At 41.9% G+C, this 26,417-nt stretch overlaps 1 protein-coding gene across 3 annotated transcripts in view; it reads right to left on the reverse strand.

The window, feature by feature from the left end:
* The window catches only part of LOC110086784 (hexokinase-1), a 67,459-nt gene that overhangs the window by 17,800 nt on the left and 23,242 nt on the right, over positions 1–26,417 (reverse strand). For all 3 annotated transcript variants that reach the window (XM_078390832.1, XM_072995211.2, XM_020807956.3), the window contains 6 exons: positions 15,633–15,795; positions 10,956–11,104; positions 2,734–2,853; positions 1,573–1,668; positions 366–465; positions 77–260 (listed from right to left, as the gene is read on the reverse strand). In XM_078390832.1, coding sequence (XP_078246958.1) covers positions 77–260; positions 366–465; positions 1,573–1,668; positions 2,734–2,853; positions 10,956–11,104; positions 15,633–15,795 — 812 coding nt within the window. The remainder of the gene's footprint in view (positions 1–76; positions 261–365; positions 466–1,572; positions 1,669–2,733; positions 2,854–10,955; positions 11,105–15,632; positions 15,796–26,417) is intronic.

The following is a 26,417-nucleotide window of genomic DNA, read 5'->3' on the forward strand; positions in this document are numbered from 1 at the left end:
ATTGCAGGAGAGAAAACAAACTATTTTAAGCAAGACTACTTGCAGTTAGAAGCAATAATGACATAGTCTCAATTACAGTTGCTTCCCAGGATTAAGTGAACCCCGATCAATCTCTCTGTCAAATTCAGTCCGGATGTCTTCTAATAAGCCATCATCCCCAAAAGCTCCCCATTCAGTATTGATGCACATCCGGCCTTCGTCGCCTTCCACAAGATCAATGTGTCGCATTTCCTCCATGTAACAAGCGTTGGTGCCAGTACCTTAAAAAGAAAAGAGATTTATCAGCAGACTTTAAACAAAAATGCTCTACTATAAGTGTCAATGTCCTGTATTTGTTATTGCTTAACAAAGGAATCAAATAATACCAATAATCAAGCCAACTTCACAACGCTGGTCGTCAAATCCACAGGTCATCATTGTCCCTACAGTGTCATTGACAACTGCCATAATGTCCGCATCATAATCCTTTAAAATAAAACAGAAGAGTTCTTAGTGTGACACAATTTCATTGACACACTGTGATATGCATATGCTACTTTTCACTGTGGCACAGAATCTCAAGCTAGGATTGAGTAGGATTCTTCTGCTATAAAACTACTTCTGTCCGTGAAAGCACGAAGGCAATGTTTCCCCTACTCCTGTGCAGCCCCACATGCCCTAGAAATCTGCTCTGGAGGGCTGAGGGACCATCCAGACCAGGCAGCTCCAAGGATTAAGAGAGTAGAAGGAAATTCTGTCACACCAGCAACCAGATGAGGCTTCACTAAATACTATTTAATGAGAATTTTTAAAAACCTAAATCCAACTGCTAGTCCCAACGGAAACAGACCCATTGGATCACTGGGATTTATAAAAGCAATGACTCATAATTCAACAACCGATTTAATAGGTCTGCTCTACTTGGGACAAACAAGTCTATAGAAGCCTTGGTCTGCTAATAGTACTTGGCTGTTCTTGTTTTTCTAATGTCCTTATTACCACAAACTGAGAGCTACTATCCTATACATTCTTTTCTTCTCAAAAAGTTCCTGGCCCAAAAATGAAAGTCCCTGATTTGTGACTGGGATGAGTCTACGTCACTTCTCAACCAAAGATAAGCTCTAGTACACTTGCTAAGTAAGAAATATTGCATTTTATGTCACTACTTCAGGTGCATTCCTATGCACACTGAAATGGCAGTACAGTATGTCCTATTTCATAAACTAACGTATAGGTAAGAACATACAAGATTAAGCAGCAAACCTTGCAAGGGTCTACTCTGCCCAGAATAGACTGTCTGAATCAAAGGTCTCATTTTAATGTTCTTCAGGCTGTGGCTACATCTGGCATATAATATTCCCCGTAAGAAGTTTTTGATAGCCCAAAACTGACCAAGATTATCAGCCTTATTTTTTTTCTTGGCTTACTATTTTTCTGAGAGTGAAAATACCATGAAACAAGCTAGCCTTTAGTAATCTGAGAATGATGCTGGGAGGGGTCTGAAAAGGATGGCTCATAATGTCAATAAATAGCAAAACATATTCCAAACTGGCAAGCTGGTACATGCATATGTAAATTACAAGGCACTCTTACCCCACGCTTCTTTATTGCTTTGTTTAGTAACTTTACTACATCTGCTCCTTCAACGCCACTAGCTTTGAAACGTTTCGTCCAGGTTATCAGAATTCCCTAGTAAAATTAAACAATACAAATGCAAGTCAAAATAAATGAGATCCCGTTTCTTTCAGTCAAAACTCACCTTTCTAGTGTCCTTTTAAAAGTAAGCAGCTGTTACACATGGGGAACACTGTTCAATTTCCTACAGGAGAACACACCCACATTTCATATGGACAAACAAACATAGATGGACATTCAGTATATGCTTATGCACACACCAACAGGGCTCACATTTGTTAGTAGCGTAATTCTCCATTTTCAAGGTACCTTCGTTATGGAATTACAACTGTCCTGCCTGGACAGACATGCATCTACTTCATTTCATACATGGGGCTCCCAATGGCTTCACATTGAGAGATAGGTCTGTGGGTCTGCCACTTCTACAGTCCCACGACACTGCATTCTCCTAGTCCATCCACTGAGAGAGAGATGCCTTAATTCCTGTGTTTTATGGCAGCTTCCACATGCACTATTGCGGTGGTTCCCAATCTTGAGTATCCAGATGTACTTAGACTACAACTTCCAGAAATCCTGATCAGCACAGCTAGTGCTGAAGGCTTCTAGGAGTTTTAGTCCAAGAACATCTGGAGGGGCCTAAGCTTGGCAACCACTGCAATGATTAATAACAATAATCATAATGATAACAATCAATCACCTGCAGTAGCAACACAGACAAATCTGCTAAATGCTGTTTTAATACCATCTGGCTCTTTTAGCTGGGGAAGGGCCATAGCTCAGTAGTACAACTCAGACTTTGCATGCTAAAGGAGTCAAGCACAATCCTTGCCATCTCTAGGTAAAGATGGGAAGTGGTCTTCCTCAGAAACCCCAAGGAGCTGCTGTCAGGCACCAGTCTTCCCCAAATGGATGTCCTCCAGAGGTGATGGTTTATTACTTCCATCACCGCCAGCCAATGGTCACGCTGGCCAAGAATGTTGGGGCTTGCAGTCCAACCCATTTAGAAGGCAACAGTTTGGCGAAGGCAACTGTAGACAGTACAGTGTCAGTCAGCTCAATGGTATAGGTCGGCTTCCTGCGCTCCCTTCGCATAGGAATGAAGTTGCAGTGTACGCTTACCTCATCAAGCTTGGATTGCCGACATGGAAAAGAAAATGTGAAGCCAACAGGTAACTTCTTGTCCTTGATTTCTTGTTTCTCCATAAAATCTCCTAAACATTCAGCAACATGATCAAAAAGCTGAAAATAAATAAAGGAAAATAAAATGACATTGGAAAGTCAGATTTTAAAAATGCCAGCATAGCTACATATCCAGCCTCACAATCTGTTTCAAAGGACAGAGATGTAATCAGAGAATCCATATCAATCAAGAGTATTTTGGTAGGACGTCTGTAGGTCTGCAGTGCAGGGGAGGAGAGCCTTGCAACTTCCATTGGCTCAGCCAAGCAAAACCAATTGAAATGTGAAGCCCCAAAACATTCAAAGGGCCACACATTCCCCAGTCCAGCTGTAGAACATTAGCCAGCTGAAGAACACTGATATGCATTTCAATGAAAGCTAGGGGCAGGGTGGGGGGAATCCTCCTTTTAAGCCATGATCCTCTGCTGACTTCTCTGTGAGCAGTCCTTATGTATTTCAGTAGCAGCAAAGCTACTGCAATCCTAAATTTTATCTGCCTGTCAGCCTGGCTAAAATCAATTGGATGGTAAACAACAGGATGCACTGCATAATGTCCAGTGTAAAGTCTAATGTTTCTGATTTTCTAACCTCATTTAGGAGAATATAATGTTTTGAGGACCACATGGCCTTGTGCTGATTGTTTTGTTTGTTTGTTTGTTTTGAGAATATAAAAATGTCACTATCTCACTCACTTTTGATTCCTCTTCCCTTTTGCTCTGAGTTAACTACAGATTGGCACACATGTCATAATAGCCACAGATTACAGTACAGTATTTCCAAAAAGGAAGGGATATTCACACAGAAATTGATGTGTTAACTCCATATCCTCATCATTATCGAACTGCAAAGCTGGAAGGGACCCTATGGATCATCAAGTCCAGATCCTGTCAAGGAGGCACAACAGGGAATCGAACTCCCAACCTCTAGCTGTGTAGCCAAATCCCTAAGCCACTGAGCATTCAGAAGTTCAAATATGTGCTACCAATGGGATTTGAACTCACCAGGCTGCATCTTAAGGACTAGTACCTTAACTGCTACACCAACCACTACACCAGTCATACACTAATACCCTAAACTAGTGGTTCCTAACCTTGGGTCCCCAGATTTTCCTGGACTAAAACTCCCAGAAGCCTTCACCATTAACTGCGCTGGCCAGGATTTCTGGGAGTTGTAGTCTAAGAACATCCAGGGACCCAAGGTTGGGAACTGCTGCCATAAGGGGACTAGCAACTCTTGATAGCTATCATCCAGCTTCTTTTTATACTGTGCTTTTAATAACAGAGTGACATTGGATTGAGATGACTAAAATCCCTATGAACATGTATATATCTTTACAACTGAACAACATTTGTGCATCACACACAAAAAAGATGTAAATCAGATATTCCCTGTTCAGTCCTGAGCTGCCATGGCTTTGTGACGCTGGAAAACTCTCTCTTTTTTTCTGTGATATTTCTTAATCTAACATCAAGCTTTCTCCAGTTATGGGATGGAAGTTTGTTTCATACTTCCTAGAAATCTGGCTTTCTGGAAATAACTGGGATAATACTGGTCCATCTTTGCTCAACTAGTTGTATGTTTCTCCCACACAGCGCTTCTTCTCCAGCTCTCTATTTTTCCAATCATGCATTTTCAACTTTGCAGCTCCTTAGTGATCTAATCACTGTGAATCATAACCAGAACGCTAAATCCATGCAAAGTGCAATGTCTTCTTTCATTTTTTCAAAGCATAGACCCAGATGTTGTTCAACGTTTAATATATACAGGATGGCATCGCTGGGTGGTTGTTGTTTTTAATGCAGCACTATGCAGGCAAATTACTTACAGCTGATGGAACAAATCATTATGGTTTTCAGTCCTGCTGTTCTTTCCATGCTATGAATTAGGTATGGCAAGCACTGCAATACTGATGTGGGACGTGGTAGCCCAGTACAACAACACGGCCAAGCTATGAAGCATCAGAAGAGCTTTTCCAGTATTTCAAGCTTCCACCTGCTTATTGCAGAACACTGCAGTGCTCCCAATAAAATTCTTTTCTTTTACCTCATTTCCTCCTCATTTACTCAAAGAGAACACAATCTTTCAGGAAGCTAGCTGAGAGCTCAGAAAGCCTTGCATTCAGTGGCCTCTGTGTAATTTCTATGTAAGCCTGCTGGCAACTAACGGTATGCTCCAAAATGGAACATATCAATCTTCCCCAATCTTGGACAACTCAATGTGCTGGACTACAACTTCAGTCATCCCCAGCCATCATGACCTCCCTTCAGCCAGCAAGGCATCAAGCTGAGACCAATCAACTCCAAGGTTAGGGTTTGACTTTCAAGCTGCAAGCAATGAGAGCAATACAGAGGACTACTTTACCTTTAGTGGTACAAATGACAGCTTAGGCCACCATTTTGATCTAAACCTGGGGAATGGGCCAGTCCTGCCCAACACTTAGCACAAGCTACCATATCTAATGCTGCTAGTTTCTTAGTTTCTACTGTCCCCAAGTTCCTTACATTTCACACTGCACCTAGTACCACAGCAAGAAAAACTGCAAGTGCTTATACAACTGCTAGCGGAACGGTCTTAGTCTAGCATCTGACTTTAATTTGTTTTGTTGCCAATGCAACTGGACAAGGGGTTACACAAAAAAAGTTCCAAAATCAAGCACACAGTTCAAGATCATTAGGATATAATCAGGCATCTGCAGAGAAAAAGACTGTGTAATTGCTGACTATTTATTGCTATCAAATTTGTTTTGAATTGCCCAAATGGATAAGCCAAGCATTATATTCTACTGAGTTGAACGCATCTGGGAAAGCCAAAATTTCTGGATGGCCAGAAGTTCTCCAACCATGACATTATTACTGAATTATAGGAGAAATAATAGTTGGTCTCAAGAAGAAATCAAGTTTTCTTTCCTCGTCAGTCCAAAATAAAACTAGTATTTACCTATAGCACCATTGAATCTGCTTTCTCTCACAATGCAACAAATAACCATCACAGCTGATGAGGACATTTTCTAATGCTGCATCTGTATGTCTGAATGGCCACGTAGCTGTTTTCAAGAGTCAAAATAGCAGAAGCAGCACACAGAGAGGCTCAAAAGGGGGAGGTTACTTACCTGTAACCATGGTTCTTTGAGTGGTCCTCCGTGAATCCACACAAATGGGTTAGACTGCGCCTGCACGGGACTCCTCAGAATATTCTAGAGCTTAAAGAAACGTGATTAGCAGGACGTTTCCCTGTAATGCGCATGCTCCGCCCGCCCGTAATACCTCAGTTCCGAAATGTCCGTGACCATATGAAAATGTCTTGAATGAATATAAGTATTGAGTAGTCTGAGGTCTAGGATTGGTCGGAGACCACCATCCTTCTTGGGAACTGTGAAGTAATGGGAATAGAAGCCGTTCAGAAGATCATGAGAGGGAACAGGTTGAATAGCACATTTCTGAAGTAGTACAGAAATTTCATCTTCCAGAGCAGGAGAGAAAGTCGTGGGTCTGAGGAGACCAGTTGGAGAGAGGTCTATGAACTCTAACAGGTAACCATAATGTATGATGGCGAGCACCCAAGAGTCTTTGGTGACAATAGACCACTTGTCAATAAAAGGTGCCAGCTGGGAATGGTGAAGACCACCAAGTGATGGGATCGAAATATGTATGTATGTATGTATGTATGTATGTATGTATGTATGTATGTATGTATGTATGTATGTATGTATGTATGTATGTATGTATGTATGTATGTATGTATTTATTTATTTATTTATTTATTTATTTATTTATTTATTTATGTATTTATGTATTTATGTATTTATGTATTTTTATTTAATATCCTGCTTATCTGGTTGATTAAGGCCACTCTAGGCGGCTTACAGCAAAAACACACAGAAATATATATATATATAAACAGTTTCTACATGGTAAAACACATTTCACAAGATGGGAGCAAACAATGGGAAGAGGAAGGAAAGAAAGCATCAAGAATTGACTGGAGGGAAGGCCTGCCGAAACATCCATGTTTTTAATTGATTTTTAAAGATACCCAGCGAGGAAGCCACGCAAATCTCTGGAGGTGGGTTGTTCCAGAGGCGAGGAGCCACCACCGAGAAGGCCCGATTTCTTGTCTTTTCCTTCTGGGCCTCCCTCGGCGTTAGGCTCCTCAGCCTCACCTCCTGGCTCGCACAGGCGACATGGGTAGATCTTGGTGGGAAATAGGATAGTCAAAGGTATTGCTTATTCTTCCTTGCGGGACAACAGGAGATCTGCCAACATTGAGTATGAGCCTGTGGTCAATAAGAAGGGGCAGCAGAGGAAGATGGAGGAATAGATCTCTCCTGAGCAGGGGGCTTGTAAGGACGGTAGGACTGGTGATAGGATTGCTGAGAGCTAAAGGACCTGCGCAACTGGTTACATTGGTATCTTGGTTGTTGGACAGAGTAAGAATGAGCCATCTTGCAGATCTTGTGCAAGTTGTCCATTACTTCATCTGTTGTCTCATTAAACAGGCTAACATCATAAAAAGGATGCTCAATACAGGATCTGGCATCATCAGTGATTCCTGCTGAGCGCAGCCAAGCATGCCTTCTGAGGGCAATAGCAGATGTCATGGCCTTTGAAGCCGCATCAGCCGTATGATGGATGCTAAGCACTACTGCTTAGCCAACGTAGTCGCCGCTAGGTGAGAATTGAGGGCACTGTTTCTAGTCTCCTCAGGAGCAGCTTGGAGAACTGGTAGCATCTTGTTCCATAGTTGTCTCTGGTAGGCTCCTCATAAGAAATGAAGCTAGGGAATAGAGGCGACGACCTAACACATCTAGCTTTCGACCTTCCCTGTTAGTAGGCGTGGCCTTAGAACAATTTCCTGCTCATGATTGATTAGATTGTACAATGATAGAATTAGGGGACCGGTGTTTATTCAGAAATGTCGTTTCACTGCCATGTGTTCTATAATGATTTTCAACACAATGAGAGATCTGGAGAAATGTTGATGGCTTGTCCCACGAGTCCTTGATGAGGTCTAGCATCACTGGAATAAATGCCAAACTCAGTGGGGGACTTTTTTCCTGGTTTATATCATCGAATACAAAGTCTTGTCTGGGAGGAGGTGGTTGTTCTATATCCAGTTTCAATGATTTTGCCATGCGTAAAATTAACTGAGAGTTGGAGGTGAAGTCCTCAGAAAGTGATGGGAGATGAAGGTCAGCCACATCAGAGTCAGGGGTTGATAGATTTGAAGGTGATTCTCTAAAAGCCTCTGAAGACGGGTCGCATTCAGAGACTGTTGAGACCAAAGGACTCCTGGTAAAAGAAGGGGTGATGGTGAATGATGGTGCTCTTCCGATATGGAAGTTAGAGCTTGAGGGACTTGAACCAAAGTAGTGGTTTGAGATGAGCGGGAACTTCTAGGAGCTGTGCCCTGACCAGAGAGAGAGTGAGACGTCTTCAGGTGCAACCCCAAGGAAGACAGTGCTGGAAGGGCACAGGAGCACTTCAATGGAGGAGGCTCTTGTTGGGAAGTAACCTGTTGAAGATGACGCTTAGATGTATGTTTCACTGCCAGAGTTTCGAGTTGATAATGTTGGGAAGGTAGTGGCGATGACGACTCAGAAGATGAAGAGGGCGATGCATATACATAGCAGACTCACTTAGATCTCAAATAGTCGCTGGTGTCATAATATGGATCGGGCTCGTCTCCCCAATAGTGATATTGATCGCCACAATGGTCCACCTCCACGTAAAAGGGTTCCTCATACCCTGAGATCAAGCCACGTCAGGATGAGCGAGGAAGAAGAATAACCTCCCTATGATGGGGGTACTACCTTACCGGACAAGTACGATGTCAAGCCAGCGAGATATGACGATGCTTGGCCAATCGTTTATGAGGAGGAGACCGGTGTGGCGAATCCTCCAAATTACAGAGTCATATCACTGTTGCCTGCTCGATAGAAATAGGGTCGAGAACAGGCTGGAAATCACATCAGCCTCAGAATGGCCATGGCTGGGAGACAGGCTCAGTATCGATATCGAAGTCTGAGCCTGTGGAGGCGGTACAGAATTTCCCACCTCAGAAGGAGAATCCAGGTCTGGTACTTCTCTAGATGATTCCTGCAGATCGGGAACAGAAGGAAAATCTGAATCGGTGGAGGGCTTGGACTACTTTAGTTTAACCGTCTCCTTTTTCTTAGCGTCTTTTTTCAATGGCGATTTCGACACCGAGGCTGAGGCCGATACTGAAGGAGTTTTGGATTTTGACCCTTTAGAAGAGGACCTCAAAGAAGAAGTAGCCAGAGTCGGTTGAACAGCAAACTTGGCACAAGGAGCAGGAGGTGCAGAAGCTACGGTAGGCTCCATAGTAGCTGAGCTCGAAGGGGAGAGTGATTTTTCCCACAAGTACGAACGAAGTTGCTGCAAGTGGTGCTTAAGTACTGGCTTGGTCAATTTTTTACATTCCAGGCAGAAGTGTGTCTGATGTCTTTTCCCTAAGCAAAATAAGCAGCGATCGTGGCCATCGATAAAGGGAATCTTGTTGGCACACAATGTACGTTGAAAGGGGCCTGACGAGGCCATAAAAATAGGCGGAAAAGGGAAGGAGGAAATAATTCACGCAAAAACGTCAACGAATAGCAGTCCGAATCAAATACTGTAGATCAATCAAACCGTAGAAATAAACAAAGTCCGTGATCCAGAAATCGTAAATAGGTAGACAGTCCCAAGTCAAAAACCCAAAAATACAAAGAGAGGTTCGCTCTAGATTTCGCAAAAGAGTCCAATCGCAGCGGCGGACATTTCAGAACTGAGGTATTACAGACGGGTGGAGCATGCACACTATGGGGAAACATCCTACTAATCTCGTTTCTTTAAGCTCTAGAATATTCCAAGGAGTCCCGCGCAGGCGCAGTCTAACCCATTTGAGTGCATTCACAGAGTCCACAAAGAAGAACTGCAGGCTCAGACAGGGAATTTTGAGATCAGCAAAGACAATTAAAATGGCTACTGCCTGACAAACATGAGCAACAGCCTGCTAAGCCCTATAGCAATGCTATCCCAATTCAGATCCCCCATTATTAAGGCCTAACTTGGAAAAGCAGGAGAAAAGCCAATGGATGGTCTAAAGCAGGCTAAAAGAAAACAAAAAATGCAGCCTCAATGACAGCAGATTGTGATACCTGTAACTTACACAGGAGCTTTTAGTGGAGGGATCAGAAGAACCTCCTCCAGCCTTTCTTGGCATCACCAACAATCCATCTAGCTTCTACAGCCTGGGCTGCGTGCCACAAAATGTATACATGTGGACAAATATGTAAGTTCAAGAGCAAGAGAGAGATCTTTCATTGTAAAGAAACGTAAGAGCTCTGCAATACAATGAAACAGAGCAGTTGGGTACAGCACCTGAATCTGCCTCCAGAGACAAAAACACCAGTTCCTGTTCTCTCCATATGAAGAATCATAGGTACATCTGCCTTAGAGTATGTAAGAGTCTTAAATCCTTTTAGCAAGGTTTTCAAAAAGATAGTTGCTATTTATTTTCGTACATTTCTATACCACCTTTTCATCAATGACCTTAAGGCAAGGTGTACAATTCCTCCCCAAACCCATTTTATTCTTTCACCAGTTCTGTTAGTGAGAGATGGGGTGACTGGCCCAGTGTAACTCTGTTGGCTTCATGGCTGACTTAGGATTTGAATCTGGCTCTTTTGAGACCTAGTCTGATATTCTGTCCCACTACTGAGAACCTGGTCTTTCTACCTGCTTTCCTGATGTCAGCTGCCTGCCAATTGAACTAGCCATCACTACACAGTTACTAATTCCATTTTTAATTAATAATCAGGTTAGGGGGGAAACACAAAATGTCACTTTCAAAAGTCAGCACAAAAAATGCTTCTCTGCTAGGAAACAATTCAAAAAAAAAACTGGTCTCAGAACAGACTTCGTAAGGTTTTCATAAATGACATTTAAAAGAAACATTCTAGTTCCCTTGAATATTGAGGTGCAACACAGTACTGTACATGTTATTTCCTTTGGAAATAATGTTACCAGAAATTCTAGCAGTGTTTGATTTAAAAAGCAGTATGCTTAATATTCAAAATACAGATAAAGAACATAAAATTATATACACCAACCCACCATCCCACATGTACACATATTATGAACATTTTCAAAGAGATCTCTTACCCGGGTTCCACTGCCATGCATAATATCTTCTGGTGTTTCATAAATTTCGGTTTCCATTTGCACTGTCTGCTTTTTCTCGTGGGAGACTTTCACTCGTAAAATGCGAAAGAAAGATCCCCCAAGATCCAGGGCAATGAAATCTCCCTTCTCTGTGTGAGAAGAAACAGGATGTCATTTAAGTACCAAATCACCCTAGCAGATAATGAATCTTTACTATTTCAACAAACAAAGTAACCCCCAGGTAGAAGAAAGATACAGTATTGAGACAGAAAATTAAAAGTTGCACTATCAGCACTCACCTTTTGACACTGCAAATATATTTTGTCAACTGAAGTAGTGGCATTTCTCCCATCCTATCTAATCTGACAAACAAAGATGGGAATCTTTGCTTGTTTATAGACGGATTATCAATTAACACAGTATTTCGGATAAGATAAAAAGGTTGAGCACATAATACACACAAACACTGGCAATCAGGTACATGGGCATATATAACACAGAAACACACAAAACATCCTTTTCCACAGATACTTTTAAGGCTGTTCACGAGTCCACAGAAAAATCAGACTGCAACCCTACACAGTGGGACAAGCAATGTGCAAACCCACTCATCCCAGTTATCCTCCATTACAAAAAATGCACAAAAATGATTTCCCACTTCTCAAAGCCCCCAGGTGCGGTGGTTTTGCAGAAAAAGTGGGGGTGTAGGGTCCATCAATCCTCCAACGAAGATGTGCCCTGGCATCTCATCAATTAGTTGCTATTAGCTGCAGAAAGTTATGCTAACCTTAAGTGAACACCAACAGGACTCTAGTCACTGATTCACACGCACTAGAAAGCCACCTTCTATATACCATACACCAATATTAAACTGTGGGGAAAAATGGAACTTTCTCTAACATTCATAGTACCCTTAAAACTGATTGTGCCTATGTGACATTATTTGAAGATTTTATCACCATATTTTAATTCACAATCCTGCCAATTATCCAGTCCTGCCTGAGCAGCCATGCTTCCCTGATGAAAGAAAAAGTGTATATGTAGCTTTCAATCTAGGAACCCACATTTCCAAACACCATGTGTTCAAACATAAAATTGTTTTCAAGCAACCTATCTATACAAGCAATCATGCATCCTCAGCGGCCAATCATTCCAGGATATAGGAATGTGAAATTTAAGAGATGTATCCCAGAATCCTTTGCACAACCCTTTGATTATGAACTCTCTGTCCTACTTAAATATGAACCCTCTGATTATACATTACAAGGGAGAAACAGCATCTCTCTCCCATAGTGCATTACAATGGTTTGGAGCAGCAAACTATTTTGAAACTATGATTTCAAAATAATGCAAAGAATTTATATAGTGTTGTATGGATAAAACTTGGAAAATGTCACAGTTTAGAAAGAGTAGCTCGCATGAAAGCAAAGCAAAGCAAAAAAGCAAAGTGTGCTGCTTAGATACCGCCCCATAGTGCTTCAAGCACTCTCTGGGCGGTTTACAATTTAATTATGCAGGCTACACATTGCCCCCCCCCCCCAGCGAGCTGGGTACTCATTTTACCAACCTCGGAAGGATAGAAGGCTGAGTCAACCTTGAGCCGGCTACCTGGGATTTGAACCCCAGGTCGTGAGCACAGTTTTAGCTGCAGTACAGCAGTTTAACCACTGCGCCACGAGGCTCCTTAAGTCAAGCATACAAATAGGATTTATTCATTATAGTCCATTGCTTGCTAAAACTGAGCCATTACCTTAAACATAAATCAAGGAAAAACAAACACTAGGACAGACAGCCTTTTTTGCCAGAAGTAAATGAGTGCTGAAAAATACTTCAAACAAATGCTGCTCTTCAAAAATGGCCGCTCCGGTCATATGCAGCAAATTAAAACATAATCTGCAAACTAAAATTGCCTCCCATGTCAAGAAGGCACTTGAAGCCCATCTAGTTACAAAGGCAAACTGTAATTTTGTGTTATGAGCACAAGCACCCTTGAGTCATTTACTCGTTTGTCCCCACCCTGGCTGCATGCAGCAAATCCATTTGCTCCTGGCTACCGATTCTGATTTGCAAGGAAACGATGGTTTGAGCAACCTCTGGTTTGTTCATCCATGTGCAACACTATGCTGCAGTTCCCAAGAACTTAGAATTCACAGGCAAGGGGAGCAAGCCGAAAGATTCAGTCAGAACACGGTATTTTGTAGAGATACTCGGCTGGCAGACCTGGGCTCTTATCCAGCACAGCGCAATAGTTAAAAAGTGGGACTAGATGTAGGGAGGCCTGGGTTCAAAGCTGTACCCACAACATTTACTAGCTGGCCTCCGAGGAGCCACTGTCTCTCTACCTCACAGGGTTATTGTTAGGATGAAGGGTGGGGGGAGAGAAAAGCCACGTGTACTGCCCTGAGCTCCTTACAGGAAGAACATAATATAATAGTCAAAATCGTATTTTTATGCCAGTGTGGAACAACTGGCACAACTCCTGTTGGTGAACTGCCGAAAGGCAAGAGGTTAGCGCAGGTGTTTGCTAATGTGCTTCAAATCATGCAACCTGGCATGCTACAGCAAACACCCACGTGGTTCCCAGTCAAATTTTCTCACCAAGACCCAGACCCACCTTAGCCTATCTATTTCATTCCACTGAAGAGCGACAAACATTCTTTTTCCCTTTACAAGTGGAACACTCTTGCCATGACTGTGGCTGGAACTGAGGTGAGCCAAAAGTGAGATAGGGGTGTAGGCTCTGACTGAGAACAGAGTGTGCACAGAGACGACAAAGCTATTCTATATGGCGAGGTGCCTTTAACATCTTGGCCCTCAGGAATGAAAAGAGGATTCCCCAGTGGCTGGCTGTGACCTGCCCACCAGATGCTTTGTAAATGAGGTTGTGTGGATCCATTCCAATTTTGACTACATATTGACTTCAGGGCTATGACATCTGCCATGGGTAAGTTCTGCTATGAGGCACCTTTCCAGGTGTGTAACTTGAGGATGTTCATCTTTGGCAGTACCATACAGATTGCTTGTCTCGCCTGTTTGTTTCAGGGCAGCTAAAGGAGGTCTGCCCGGGTGGAATGAAAAATGCGACCAATGCTTTCCGGACAGAGAGACTGTGATACCAATAAGCTTCAAGAAAGCAGGGCGAAATGTTTTATGGAAGAATCTGTTTCTGGATCCAAATATGCTGGGTGATAACTGGACAAATGTGCAGGCATATCCGTACAAAATGTTTGAGCATACAGTGGCAACTCTATTCCAGAGGTTCTGGATGACATACAGTGGTGCCTCGCATAACGAGCGCACCGTTTAATGACGAATCCGCATAGTGATCTATTTTTTTGGATCACTAATGCGATCGCATTGCGATGTTTTAATAGCCTAAACATCGCATTGCGATGATCGGTAAGCGTTTTGCTTACCAATCTTCGCATTGCGATGTTTGCGGAACAGCTGATCGGCGGTTCCAAAATGGCCGCCGCAACCATTTTTGCGCGATTTCCTCGCTTACCGAGGCGGCAAAAATGGCGGCGCTATGGAGGATCTTCACATAACGGTGAGTTTTCGCCCCATAGGAATGCATTAAACAAAGTTTAATGCGTTTTTATGGGGTCCCCCCCGCATTGCGATGTTTCCGGATAGCGACAATTAATTTGGAACGGATTAACGTCGCTATGCGGGGCACCACTGTACTCTTATTAGGCACACTAAAGAACGTGCCTTCTGCTTTCTACCACCAGAGGGTAGAGTTCTCAGCTGCTATTATCCTGGCTTTGACACAAATAATATTATCTGCAGACTTGTTGTTTTAAAATTTCTTAGTAAATTTTGTTAGAAACACCTCAAGCATTTCTAAAAACAAAACAGAAAAGCAGGATTCAAATTTCTGAAAAATCAACCAGTAAAAGCTCTGTCGTTTAGGTATCTGGCTGAGGAGCCAAAGTTAAGATTCCCCACTGGGAAAAGCGCCAGCCTGTGTGGCCTTGGTCAAGCTGCACAATTCCCAAGTTCTCCCAGAAGAAAGGAATAGTAAACCACTTTTGAGTATTTTCTACCTAGGAAGCCCTGGAAAGGGTTGCCATAAGTCAGAATTGAATCGATAGTACACAATTATTATGATAAAGGTTTAAACAGTGTTAAACCTCTAGTAGGGACAAAATTATTCAGAAACCATTTGTTTTGTGGCTTATATATTGTATTTATTTGTCAAAGAGTTGATTAAATCCATTCCTTGCCTTTCTGCCACATAAGGTACTCAGTCTGGAGACCAGAACCCCTCAGTAAGTGGAGCAAACATTGTTGTATGTTCAGTAGGGTTTTTTCTGTCTTGCATAAAGACTGCAAGCAGAAGTTTGTTTGTTTATTTTTAAATCCATCATTTGTATAAACCAAACACCCTGAGCCCAAGACAAGAGTCAGAAGTTTTTTGCTGCTTACTTCAGTCAGAACCTCATCATAATTTACTGCACATTTTCCCCCATCCCCCAAAAAGTTCTAATTTTTGCTACAAACATTACTGACTGATTCTTTCAGTTCCATTCAAATGTTGACCTCTGTATGAAAAAGGTGGTAGCCATTAGCTCTCACTATGATAGAAGTAATAACAGTGCATTCACTTTTGTTTTAAGAAATTGCCTTCACTTATAATTTGCAACAGCACATCACAGAAGTCGAAATCCATACCTGAGCCATCAGGAATAGACCTTACAAATGTTGGAAGCATCTTCACAGAAGCAGTTGGGTTAAAATCCCTAGACAGCCCATTTTTCATTTCCGACCGAAAGCGACCCATAATATCCAGCAGAGTTTCATCCGAGAGCCGCATGGCATACAAGTATTTATCAATCTAGGGAGGAGGCAAACAGAATAACAGAGAACTTAGAGGTAGCATGGTTTTGTGTGGAGGGAATACAAATACATTTTTCAATGTGGATGTTTAAATTATCTTGAATATTATAATTATTCAAAGGTTCTGTTGTTTTAAATTGTTTTAAAAAGTTTGCTCACCATCTTGAGTGTCTTTTTCTACTCTTAAAATAAATATATAGCAAATAAAAACAACACAAGCCAGCATAAGTGTGCATTTTTAATGTTTTAAATATTGATTTAAGGTTTCCTCCTTCCCAATAGTGTATGTCATGAAACAGTAAGTTAACTGTAACAATCTTACTTACATCAGTTAATGATCATGTTTTCCGGTCCCACTCTCTCCTGACCATAAAACCCCAAACTAAATAAAAAGGCCTAGATGACCTGCAAAGCAAACTCTAGGCATTCTCCAAAGGAAGAAATGCCTCTTGATCCAACAACGTTGGATAATAGCTGGCCAAATGTGCAGCCATGTCTACAGTATGCAAGATGTTTGAGCATGAAGTTGCAACTCCCTGTGCCTTTTCAATCCACATGAAGGCCTCTGAGACAATCCTAATTCAGACCATTCTGAGAGTTTGCAGCTCACCAGCAGTACCTTGAGCGCAGCTCAGAAAACAGCACTATGTAGGTGCTGTACATGTACTGCCATAATCAACTACTTTACAGAAATTCAAGAGAAAATTGGACAATCATCTGTCAGATCTGCTTTGATTTGAATTCCTGCACTGAACAAAGGGTTGGACTTGATGGCCTTATAAGCCCCTTCCAACTCAATTATTCTATGATTCTACAGAAGGCAGTCCAGAGCGCTAGTTTCTCATATACCTAATGTCCAGGTAGAACTTTTCTATGCACTTATAGAGCAGCCTTTCCCTGACACCAGACTTTTGGTCCATAAAGCTTCATATTGTGTTCTATTGACTGCCAGTGACCCACAACGGTTTCAGATAGGAGGCTGTCAGTCATATCACTGGTTACCTAATGCTTCCTAACTGGACATGCAAGGTGACAATCCTTCTGCACACAGATGATAATGCTGTATCACTGTACTATTTTCCTTCCAAGCAACCATCAAGATATCATATACTAAATATCATATACTAAAACAACCTAAAGGATAGTTAATAACTGCTTTGGATAACCCCGTGGCAGAGAATAGTAAGCTACAGCTGAGAGTGAAAATTCTAGAGGCATAATTTCCCTCAGGTAGGCTTTAGAGAAATGTTAGTGGAAACTTTTAAGAAGGAAATAATAAATGGTAAGCACAATTTATGGTTTCGCAAATATAATAGTATACTCTGCCAAGCAACTCCTTTGTTCTTCCAGATGTTTTGGATTTCAGTTCCCAGATGTCCCAGTAATGGATAAGGGCTTGTGGAAATTGTAGTCCAAAACATACATTGAAAGTCCATATGTTCCCCATCCCTGGTCTTCAACACTCCAATATTTATCAGGACGTACCTGCTGAGTGACTTCTGCGGAACCTAAGGGTGCCAAAATGTCCTGAGCCTTGGCTTGGACAAATAATAATAAGGCCAAGCGTAAACAGCTACAATTATGTTTTGCTTCATGTTTTTATCATTTTCCCCAACATCAGAGGAAGTTAAGGAAAATCAGTTAAGCAGGTATGATGCAAATATTTAGAAACTTTGAACAAACCCTTCCAGCTTCAGAATACAAATCCAGTTACATGCTGGAAGCCATGATTCTTCGAAAAACCCAATAATGTTTTAATCTAATGAAGTCAAGTGAGAAAGTGAGAAGAAACAAAAGAACTCTGCCTTCCTCCCTGCCTCACGTAAGCCCTCCTCTCTTTTCAGGGCCAGCTCTGTCTTTAGGCAGTTTGAAGCAGCTACGTCCAGGTGGCAGATGCTGGGGTGGGCACAGCACCTGTTCAATACTTCCTCAGGCAAATTGCCACTTTTTTACAGAGTTGCGCATGTCACAGATACTAATGTTTTCTAAACCAGGTAGCTGGCCACAGCAGCACTGGAAAATACAGCCTCTTTTGAACTATTGAAGCAAGATTGAAGAGCAAATCTAGTTTGCTTCTGTCCAGCGAGAGCCTCAAACCTTTGCCATACACAGCTAAATGTTTTGGGCTGGCTCTGTGTCCTTTTTTGTTAAACCTAATGCTCTATAACTATTGAGATCTTGCTAAGAAACTTCCAGTTGAAAGTCTGGATCAGTCAAACCAGGGTTTCAAATGTCCAGGAGTGACAGCCATACTATAGACAGTATTAATTTTCCAGGGTGAGAGCAGGCAATTCTATATATTATACTGGCTGCTGGAAATACGAGCACAGGTGTCTCCCACGGGAAACATGCCATAAGAGGGAGTCTCACACACATGCACATATATAAGAAAACTCTGACCCATGTTTTCTGTAGAATTCTTCCTGTGTTGGGCGTTTTGAATTACAAACCAAACTAACATTTTAAAATGTATGACAGATGAGCGCATACTACTTGAGGCCAGACAGTTACCAACAGTTATAAAATCAGGTTGTGACATACAGCACAGCACAGTGGCTCAATCACTAAAGGTGATGAGAGACACATTTTCCAAGCAGGATTATAAGTGCTATTTGCAGCCAGCAGCAAAGCATCAGAAACTGAGAAGTTGTGGGTTCTATTTCAAGTTTTGGGAAAGCATGTTCTCATATCAAGCACAAACACTTTGTTCCTCTTGCCTTGTAGGTCCATCCCTTTTACCCCACCCTGGCCTCCACAGCGTTTGCTTTCATTTTCCCAGCAAAAACTACCCAAAACTATGATCAGGGAAACACATGGAATCCGCTTTGGGTCCCTTGTTGGGAGAAATGCAGCATATTAATCATCATCATCATCATCATCATCATCATCATCATCATCATCATCATCATCATCATCATCATCATGGTGAGGAAGGACTCCTACAGCAACCCCCCACCCAGTTCATGCCACCCCACTATGGCACTGCCAGACATTATGGAACTGTTTGGATAGATACAAATATGTAGAAGAAAACAGGAGAAGAAAAAGACATTGCTGTCCGATAATCTCCTGTTATATGCACCCAATTCAATGCTTTATTTGTAGTTCCACAGCAAAAAAAATTGCTATTGGATAAAACAAAAGTGGACCTTCTCAGTGATGGCATCTGCCCTCTAGGACAGTCTTCCCCCATATGGTCCCATACTATGAAATCAACAGGGAGCTCACGCCCTGAAGACCACTGGTATGCAAAGAATCCTTACTTCCAAACTTTTGCTACAGCAGGCACAGCTCCTCTCTGGAGGAATATAAGATACACTATGTGAACTCAAGACACTGAACACATTGTCTTGAAAAGCAAAAAGTTGAAGTTACAAATCCACAAATCAATTTCGTTTTGCATCAACAACGTAGTTGATAGGACCTAAATCAACTCCACTTTCCAAGTGATCATACTTATTGATGAAGGAAGCAGGCTGCTGCTCAAAAATAATCAGTCGCTTTTACATTAAAATATAAAATCAGCTAGCTGAAGTCATTACTGAAAGTCATTACTCTCAGGAAGGTAAGCCAGAACCCTCTTAAGAATTTCCACAAATGCAAAGGGACTATGCAGTTGGTCCTCTGCCTCCGGGCAGGATGTTCTTCATACCCAGCTTTTTTTGCAACCAGTGCACAGCTAGTATGCAAAAGAGAGCCCACTGGAAGAGGAAAGTCGTTTACACCATTACCTTCCACTCTGCATTTCCTCAAGAAGATTCTTGCCCTAGCATCCTTATCAAGATCCAAAATATAGCTCCATGAAACAGTATGGCATAGTTACTATAGTGTCAGATTACACCTCAGGAGACTCAATTCAAATCCCTGCTTTGCCATGGAAACTCACTGGGGGAGTAGTAGTTATGGTAAATCACTCCTTGAACTTCTCATATACAGTGGTGCCTCACAAGACAATGTTAATTCGTTTCACGAAAATTGCTGTTTTGGGAAAACATTGTCTTGCGAAATGCGGTTCCCCATTGGAATGCACTGAAATCCATTTAATGCATTCCAATGGGGGAAATAGTCATTGTCTTGCGAAAATTGCCCATAGGGAAAACCGTTTTGCGAAGCGCGGACCAGCTGTCAAAATCACTGTCTTGCGAAAATCAGTCCCTAAAAAACCATTTTGCAAGTCATGGACCTAGCTGTCAAAATCATCATATTGCGAAAAACGGTCCCCAAAAAAAGTCTTGCAAAGCACAGAGCGAAACATCGTCCAGCGAAAATCACCCATAGGAAAAACCATTTTGCGAAGCGCTATAGCGATCACAAAAACTCATCTTGTGAATAAACTGTTTTGCGAAGTAATCGTCTAGCGAGGCACCACTGTACTTCAAAAATCCTATTAGGGTCACCATAAGTCAGAAGTGGCTTGCCAGCACAGACCAACAGCAATATAACTCACCAATGTTTGCAGGTGCCAGAGACATCTTGGGCCTTACAGCATAAATTAGGGCAGCAATTTGCCAGCAATCCAGATGGGAAAAGAACTCGAAGACCATAACAAGAAATCACTCCTCACATTAAGTCTCAAATGGCTGCTGACATTACTACTTCTCTCTTCCACATGTCCTGTAAAAGCCAGGCACCTACTGGGAGAAGTATATACCTGCTGTGATCCAACTGTTCCATTCATACCCACAAGAGAAGCAAAGGATTGTGCCACAACAGAAGAATCAAATCAAAATCACATTCTGAGGAATACACTACATCACTCAGTCAAATTATAGGACCCTGGAATTTTATGTGGTTTACCATTAAGAGAATGGTAGGAGCCTGGAATTTTATGTGGTTTACCATTAAGAGAATGCATCAAAACTAAGGATGGTTTGCTCTATGCTTTCTTTCAAAAATTAAAAACAAATCTCCTCCAGAAGCATTCACAGAAACTGATGGAATATAGCAGCATTTGTGTGCTATCTAAAGGGCTTCCCTTGGCAAGTGGGCTAGCCAGCAGGTAAAGAGAATACTGGACTAGTGAGGATTTTGATCTGATCTAGAAGAGGTCTTCTTATATTCTTACGGAGGGAATGTTTGCTACAATCTTCATTTATTTTTGCTCCAAGGGCACATTCAGCCATTTTGGAAGAATGGAAGAAATCTCAGATGCCCACCCCATCCTAAACATTTTTATGGCTGCCGAAGAATTAGAAATACTTTGTTTTTCTGCATTTAGAATCAGAATGTGGCAATCTTCAAGAATGGTCTTGAGGACACCTAGAGTAGAGGTGAAAGGAATAAAAACCTACAAGCAAGCTTTAATTGCACAAGAATGAGGAACGTCTGGCCCTTCAAAAACAGAGAAATTACCACTCCCACCATGTCTCACCACTGGGCAAGCTTGGAGAATAGGAATCCCACAACATTTATCCCAAAAATAAAGGGACAGACAAATAACAGAACGGAGACCAAGCAATTCTGGAATCATGACCACTGGGTTGAAAAAGCATCACTGCGTATTAAAGACACAAAATTTTGACTTATCAAATATGCAATAACAGGAAGTTGGAATAATTTTGGATTTAACATTAAATTACAGGAATATATTGTTTGCCTAATATTACAGAAGACAGTGTGGCTTGTGTTTGTTCTGTCAGACAAACACTGTGAAGACTGTCCAAGAGACTGAGATACACAGGCCAGATAGGGCAATAGTTTGGCTCCGTCTACAGAGTAAGAGGACTGAAAGGTTGAAGAGGATCAGCTTACCTCCTCTGTTGCTTATCATGTGATGTTCCGCAGCATGAATGCAGGGAGAAATCCAACACCACAACTGAGAGAATACAGCTGAGAAACATTAAGTATTCACCTGTTAGAACAACTTCTGGCAAAAGGAATGGGATTTTTGGAATTAAAGTCCCATAATTCAGTGGGAACCCCCTCAGGCCAAATTATGAGACCCTCTGTTCCCATGCACCTTTGCAAGCCACAGGGAATCCTCATGATTCCCACAATGCACAGGGGTGCTTTATTAATTGTTTTAAGAAGTGGCATGGGAACGGCATGGAGGTGAGGGAGCTGCTCATTCTCCTCTTGGTTTGAGGGTTCCCAGTTCATAATTCAGCCTGCAGGGTTCCTGGCAAATTATGAGACTGGGGGTTCTTAAATTTTGAAAATCTCATCCTTTAGAGCAGTGGTTCCCAATCTTGGTTAATCCATGTGTTAGTGGACTGCAACTCCCAGAACTATGGCCAGCACAGCTGGTCGTGAAGACTTCTGGGAATTGCAGTCCAAGAACATTTGGGTTACCCAAGTTTGGGAATTACTGCTTAGAGCCACATGGAATTACAATTAATTGTGATAGTCAACTGTGCAGCTAGAAGATGAATATCTAAAGTCTGGGAAAGTTGGCAGATAGGTGGAAATGAACTAAAAGAATGAGAAATAGTGTTGGAATTCTCTATTTTCATGTAAAACAAATCCACAGGTAGGAAGTATATTTATTAGGATCCATTAATAAATGCACAAAATACAGAGGTTTTCAGGCCCACTGAATCAAGATACTAAATTCACTGTGATTCAATGGGCCTACTCTAGCTGTGACTTATCACTGGATTTCAGCTATAGTGTTATGTTTCATCAGTAAGTGGGCAGCCCTCAGTTCAAATCTCACCTTAGCCACAAACTCGCCAATAGGCAAGATCACCTCAAAATACTCCTAAGCAGAGCAGGATATGCTCCATCTTAAGCCAAGATGTAGTTTCCTAGACCAATCGTGCTATTTTCAGTCCTATGTGTTGCTTATTATGCAAACTACAACTGCAGAACGGTAAAACATGTCTATGGCTTCCTTAGATTTGCCAGAGAAGCAAAGATGTGTGCCCCTTTGAACTTCCTACAGGCTGGCTGAAACAAGAAGTTTGCTTACCAAAGACACTTAGAGGCTTTGCACAGTTAGTTGCACATTTGCCCTTAACATAGGCAGCAGCAGGTTGACTGGCAGGGGTAAACAGACTGGCCCAGGGTGGAGATGGGATATTCGTATTTATCTCCCAGGGAAGACAAATATGAATACTGCCATCACAGGTGGCCGGGCCAATTGGACCCTCCCCCCAGAACCAGACCATCCACTTACCACTTGCAGTGCAGCATACATAGCCATCATTGTGCATGATGTGCCAATCACGGAAGTAGCCTGAACAGGGCTTCCCAGCCTCCCTGCACTGTTGACCTCTCAGTAGCTGAGCGGGGAGACTCATCATCCCATCTTCTCACCGGATTGGTCAGCAGTGCAGGGAGCAGGGGATGCCCCAGCCATGCTACTTCCATGATTGATGCGATATGAATGATGGCAGCTGTACTTGCCACGCTGCAAGCGGATCGCCTGGTTCTAGGGGAAGGGTCCAATCAGACCAGCCACCTATGGTGGCAATATCTGTACTTGTCTCCCCCTAAGAGACAAGTACAAATATCCCATCTCTACTTCTGAGTTTTGTGGCTAAATGATCTCAACTCAATTCTCTGTGGTTTAAGTCCAAGATTCTAACCCAGGTGTGGGAATCAAGTGGCCTTCTCAGTGGTACCAGACTGCAATTCTAATCATTCATTATGCGCCATTCTGTTGATTAGAGTCGCACCCAACCACATTAGAAGGACAACATATTCCCGATTCCTGCTCTACAAAGAGCACTAGCTTCTAGCACTACACCATGCTAGCCCTTTGTTTAAATACTAATTGGTATATCCTTGATCTTCAATGGCACTGTAGAATGTTTCATGGAAATACACTAACATCTTAGACAAAGATAATGAAATGAGACCTGTTAAGAACAGTAATCAGATCGTGGCAATCCTCCAGCTTACATGCAAAATGTGCCTTACAGGTTTTATTTTACCTAGATGAATCACAACGCCATTCTAGAAGTAGCACATTAAAATTCATCCCAGAGTTACAACAACACAGTAGCAGCCACTACAAGAATTCTGAAAAACCAAGCCTTGCCAGTTTGTTTTAAGCTGGTACTATCCTCTATAAATACATCTCCTAGGTGTACTAAGCTGATCTGTACAATGTCAGCTATCTTACTTTGCCTCTACATCTTGTAGAAGTCCTTACACTTTGGAAACATTTGCACTTGGGAGTCCGTACATGACAGATTTTTGTCACCACTACATCAAAAACAAATATATGTTCTTTTAATGTGGCACATAACCTTTTACGGAGGCAGCACTTACTTCAGGGCTGGGGGGGGCACTATGCCACCACCAATCCACAACAAAACTGCAGCTGTTCTTGTGCCTTTGGGAAATCGAGATTTCAGATCTCAAGAAACTGTTTCTTGATATCTTTTGAAATTTGCACCTTACATGGAATCTCTGCACAATCATACACTGGAAAAGAGACCATACTGGCACACCCTCTGGCACACCCTCACTGTTCTGCTGCACCCTAGTAGCATACCTATCACATACAATGATTCACCTGTAGAGTCAATACATTGGATTTCCTCCTTTTCTACATTTCTGTAAGGCAGATAGAGGTGAACACCTCTCACTAAAGAAGAAAGTGAAGCAAAATGCAACAGTAAGAATAGCAAACTTTCACTCTTAGAGTCTCATCCAGAATCTTGAAGCATTAAGATAATGCCTTAATTTAATCCACCGTAATAAACAGCTAGGCCTGAAAGCTATTCTTATTCTTAAGCTATTCTTATTCTTTAAGCACCTTGCTTCCTTCTCTTTCTCTCAGAGCACATAAACAGATGTAACAGCTGACTATTTTGTCTACATATTTGTTTATTTGTTGCATTTCTAACCCATCTCAACATGTTCTGCATGGCACTCACCCACCACCACCATCACTTTCAGCAGAGGAAGTATGACTGGCTCAAGGTTGCAGTGGGTGTCATGGCCAAGTGGAAGCTTAAACCAAGTCTCCTTAGTTGGCTTCATTGTAACACCACTCTGCCTCTACTGTGGAAGTGCAGCAATGGGTAGGGTTTGGTGGGAAATGAATTCCCAGTCCCATAATTCAGCAGGAACTGCCCAGGCTGAACTATGGAACTGGGAGCCACCAAACAACTGGAGGCACAGTAGCCCTCTTATCTTCACACCATCCTGTGCAAAGTACCCAGCTGCACCCTTGCAATTCACTGCTCTACCACCTCCCATTTGATGGCCTCCTGCCCCCTATTTCGACCTGGGGTAGTTACTGCCAAATTATGGGACTGCAAGTTCATTTTCCCCCTAGCAATGAGTTTTCAATGTTCTTGACCCTTGTGGCTTTACACTGTGCTTTCAAAAATAAATAAACAACACAAGCATATTTGTTTGAACATCACCATACAAAGTACCATTATTGCATTATTTCATCACAATTGGGGGGAAACATCTTCCCACCGCTCAGCACATATAACAGAGAAATAGTGGACCATTGGTCCATCTATTCCAATACTGTCAGTTCTGCTTGTAGTGGCAGGATTTCAGGCAGGATTCTTGAAAAGAAGAAAGAAGTGCCCAAGCCAATCCTATTCTTGTGTCGCCTACTGCCTATTGGCCTCACATCCCAGGACCAATCAGACCTGACCCTACTTGGCTTCTGAAATCAGCCATAATTGGTGTGTTCAGGATGTTGTATTGGCTCATTCAGGTTGATTCTCACACACATACACCCACACACACACAAAACCATCCAAAATAATAAAGATATGTATTGTTCTCAAAATACCTGTGCAAGCTTGCTTTTGTGTTCTACTATTTATTCTGCAAGATTAATTTTTAACTACTGCTGGGCTGAAAATCTTCCATGAGAATTTCAATCACTCTCAATCATACAGAAAAGAAATTCTTTCAAAAAAAGAATCCTCCGAAGGAGGAGACTATTTGGATGAATTCTCATGAATTCATGGGAGATGTTTGGGACTCTTCTTACCTTACCTATAAAGTAGAAGAGAACATGTGTGTGCCTTGTCTTTCATTAATCAGTTATTGCTTTGGCAGTCAGCGGCTCCCCCAAATTTAATATCTCACACTGCATTTAAAGCCCAGAGAAAAATAACTCTTTCCACTGAGCTTTTTGAGATCACCAAGTGTGGGCACCTAAGGAAGCTGCAGAATGATGAACAAACGTACAGAAAGAAAAAACAAATGCAGCTCCTCTGGCCGACCTTGCAATGCCATTGTATGCTAAAAAATATTCCCCCCCCCCATTTTAAAAGGCCCAAGGATAATAAGATAGAAAAATGGAATCCTTTTACATGCAGTGTTGGGGAAATTGCATGGAGCACACTGTGGCATCACATTTTTTACCTTTTTACAGAAATGAACATGACAGGGTCCTGTTTCATCCTCACTACAGCTCTTATGAAGAAAAGGCTACATTACAATAATCTTCAAGCGAAATAAAATGTATCTACAGTAAACAGTATCTAAAAAGGCTGGGGAAGATATTGAACCCAAACAAAAACAAGTGTGGAACAAAAATGTTTCAGAAGACTTTTTTTTTCTCTCAGAAAAAAATCTGAGATTTTGTTACTCTCCAAAAGACATAAGTATCCTTTCCACAATTGTTTCAAAATGCCTCCACCATGTATTTATTTATTTCAGGCTGCCTGTTTCCTCCCACCACTATCACCTACA

This window comes from Pogona vitticeps, chromosome 3 (assembly GCF_051106095.1).
Source record: "Pogona vitticeps strain Pit_001003342236 chromosome 3, PviZW2.1, whole genome shotgun sequence".
In the NCBI taxonomy this organism is placed as follows: Eukaryota; Metazoa; Chordata; class Lepidosauria; order Squamata; family Agamidae; genus Pogona; species Pogona vitticeps.